General features: G+C 36.8%; 1 protein-coding gene across 1 annotated transcript; it reads right to left on the bottom strand.

Annotated features, from left to right (window-relative positions):
* Positions 1-220: 220 nt before the first annotated feature.
* Positions 221-1,201, bottom strand: LOC147822121 (olfactory receptor 14I1-like). Its single transcript, XM_087197564.1, has one exon. It carries the CDS (start codon positions 1,199-1,201, stop codon positions 221-223), a length of 981 nt encoding a protein of 326 aa, XP_087053690.1.
* Between the last annotated feature and the right edge of the window lie 1,876 nt (positions 1,202-3,077).

The following is a 3,077-nucleotide window of genomic DNA, read 5'->3' as shown; positions in this document are numbered from 1 at the left end:
CAAAGTATCTCAAATATTTTCAAAACATTATATATCAGACTTCTAGCATTTCATAAAAAGGATATAAAATACACAAAGCACTGAGCAAGAAAATTGAGATATACATTTTTACTCCATGATAATAAACATATACAAACAACAAAAACATAGAGTCAGGTAAAAATACACAGTTCACAGGTGTAGATCACAATTTATGAATATATATCATTAATGAATAAAACTACTTTCCAATGATAGATGAGATTTTTGTTTTGGTCAAGAAAATTTTCACTGAAAATCCAGAGAAGCTGTTGAACATTCTTTGCAGACCAGCATTGATCTCCCTGTTGCGTAGACAGTAGATGATGGGGTTCATTGATGGGGGCACCATAGTGTAGAACATGGCAGTCAGCATATTCATAAGGGATGGCTTCTCTGCAGTGGGACCTAAGGCAGCCACTGATGCAGCAATGAAAAACAAAAGGAGAATGGCCAGTTGTGGGGTACAGGTGGATATGGCTTTGTTACGGGCTTCCACTGAATGCATCTTGAACACAGTGGAAAAAATTTTGATGTATGATATAAATATAAAGCCTGCACATACTAAGACAAAATAGGTACATACAATAACAAATATAAATTCAGAATACTGTACATCTGGTGATGATATTCTCAGAATTTGAGGAACATCACAGAAGTATTGCTGGATCACATTGGTCTTGGTGAAGGGAAGCCTGAACAGAGCACCAGTGTGGATACCAGAGTAGACCAGACCAGAGGCCCAGGAGCCAGCTGCAGCCTGGGAACACACACTTGGGGTGATGATGAGCCCATAGTGCAGAGGGTGGCAAATGGCCACATAGCGGTCATAGGACATGACCACCAGGAAGGCAATCTCCACCCCTGCAAAAAGGGTATTCAGGAAAATCTGTGCAACACACTCTGTCAGGGATATGGTCTTATTGCCTGTCATGGAATTCACTACAGCCTTGAGAACAACAACTGAGATGCTGCCAAGGTCTATGAGGGCCACATTGCTTATAAAAAAGTACATGGGAGAGTGCAGATGTGTGTTTGTCATGATAACAGTGACAGTCACAAGATTCCCTGTTAGTGCTCCCAGATAAATCACTACAAACAGCACACCTTGCAGAATCTGGAGCTCCCGGGAGCCTGCGATATCCATGAGGAAGAATTCTGTGAAGACAGTGAGGTTGTCCATGTCTGCCCACCTGCCGTGGTCTCTCCAAATCAGGGGTTAAAGTGAGCAGAGGATGCTGCAAGCAGAATGCTGAGCAACCATTAGACCTCCAGTGTGTCTTCTACTCTGGAACTCAGGAGACAATAAGTGGATAAAATAAAGTATCTTCAAATCTAGTGAATATACATAGTTCTGTTTTGATTTTCTTTCCTCAAATGGCTGATATCCTTTTAGTTTCTATACTTGTAGGTGGAGAGAATTAAGCAATACAATACTGAAAATGAAATAAAATTCCAAAAAATCTTTCTTTCATTTTTTCAGTATTTGCAAAATGACTTTTTAAGTTTTACCTGGACACCTCAAATATTTTTCCCATTTGCTTTAGTTTTGTGTGGCTATCCTATACCTACTCTATGAAAGCTTCTCTGTCAGCTCTGGGGTTCGGAAATCCCTCATCTGCTCCTCATTCTCTAGGTCCTGGCCTGGAGAATGACTGTGATGTGGTCCTTCTGTGCCTGATGCTCTCCTCAGCTTTCCATAACAGATCTAATGCATGAACCTGAGCTTCATTTGACAATGACTTTGATCTAAAGGACACCAGGCCCATCACACTGCAACTTTCTCTCACTTCAGATGCTCTTCAAGATCAGTGTGTGAGCCCTTTCTTTCTCTTTTACACCTTCATCTATGCAAGGAGTGATGTCATTCTGGATGCCAAAGTTCTATTTCCCTACCAGCAGTATATTTCCTATTTCATTCTGATACCTCCTTGTCTGCATATTTTATCAAAATTTTGAAGTGCCCTTCTGTGATGCAACCTTTTGTTAAACATGGATTCAAATATTTAATGATGTTACAACTTTCTCTGAAGATCTCCCCTTCAATTGATTTCAGAGCTTTTCTAAAATCTCTTAATTCTAAAAGGATTTCAACTTTAATTCATTTACTTCCATTTGTTTTGAAGCATTCGAATAATAAAAAATCTCCTTACTAATTCTTTTCTGTATTTAAATTAGTCATATTGAGAAATCTAATTTTTATTATTTAATTTTCATTGGTAAAAAGAGAATTGAATATTATAATATTGAAAATATTTTCATTGGCATTTGTAATACTTTGTATATTATTACTTTGGCATTACAAAATAGTTTACCATTTCCTGGCTTTTATGTGTATAATAAAAATGATTTTCTTATACTGGTAAATTCATATGGCTTTTTAGTGTTTAAATAAAATGTGTTATAGGAAGTTTTTATCCTGGTAATTCTTTGACTTAGATGTGGTTTCCTCTTTTAGTCTTATTTGTAATAAAAATACAATCATATGAGCACAGAATGTCAGTATCAAACCAAATTAATTGATTAAGCTGCTACTGGTGACACACTATGGATCACAGATAAAAACCACACTATAGTGATTCAATTTTCTGTGTCAAAATGACAGATTGGGTCATCAACACTCTTAAGTCTCATTCTCCATCTGTTATATTACATGTCCTTCCTCTTAGTGCAAACAAATTCTCAAGTTTCCCTATGATGAATTTCCCTTACATTTCCAGTCTGAACAGAGCATCCTGATCCTGTGCAGAAGAGGAAACCCAGACTGCTTCCCCTTTTCATTTTCTAAGTGATGTGTTGAAATTATTTGGCCACAACTTTAAATGTGAACAGCAGAGCGAGTGAGACAGTTCATTCACAATAAATTATTAAACGGGTGAAATAACATACTTTATCTAAAGAAGCAGTGTTATCATTTTAATACTGTATGAATTACAGCTATCACCAAATTGAGCACAATCATGACCACATTAGATCACTCAGTCTTTTTTCTCTTGCTAATTTAAAGGCTATGTTTAAACACTATGGTTTGATTTCAATGGAATGCTCTTGTAAATTTT

The sequence above is a fragment of the Heterocephalus glaber genome, unplaced genomic scaffold, assembly GCF_053883595.1.
Source record: "Heterocephalus glaber isolate CG9 unplaced genomic scaffold, H.glaber_assembly_v1.0 deba00001673, whole genome shotgun sequence".
Lineage (NCBI taxonomy): Eukaryota > Metazoa > Chordata > Mammalia > Rodentia > Bathyergidae > Heterocephalus > Heterocephalus glaber.
Note: the sequence above shows the minus strand (reverse complement) of the source record. Positions and strands in the feature narration are given on the sequence as shown.

What these genes read in the sequence shown, in the direction of transcription:
- LOC147822121 (XM_087197564.1), bottom strand. Translation starts at nt 1,201, where the DNA reads ATGGACAACCTCACTGTCTTCACAGAATTCTTCCTCATGGATATCGCA.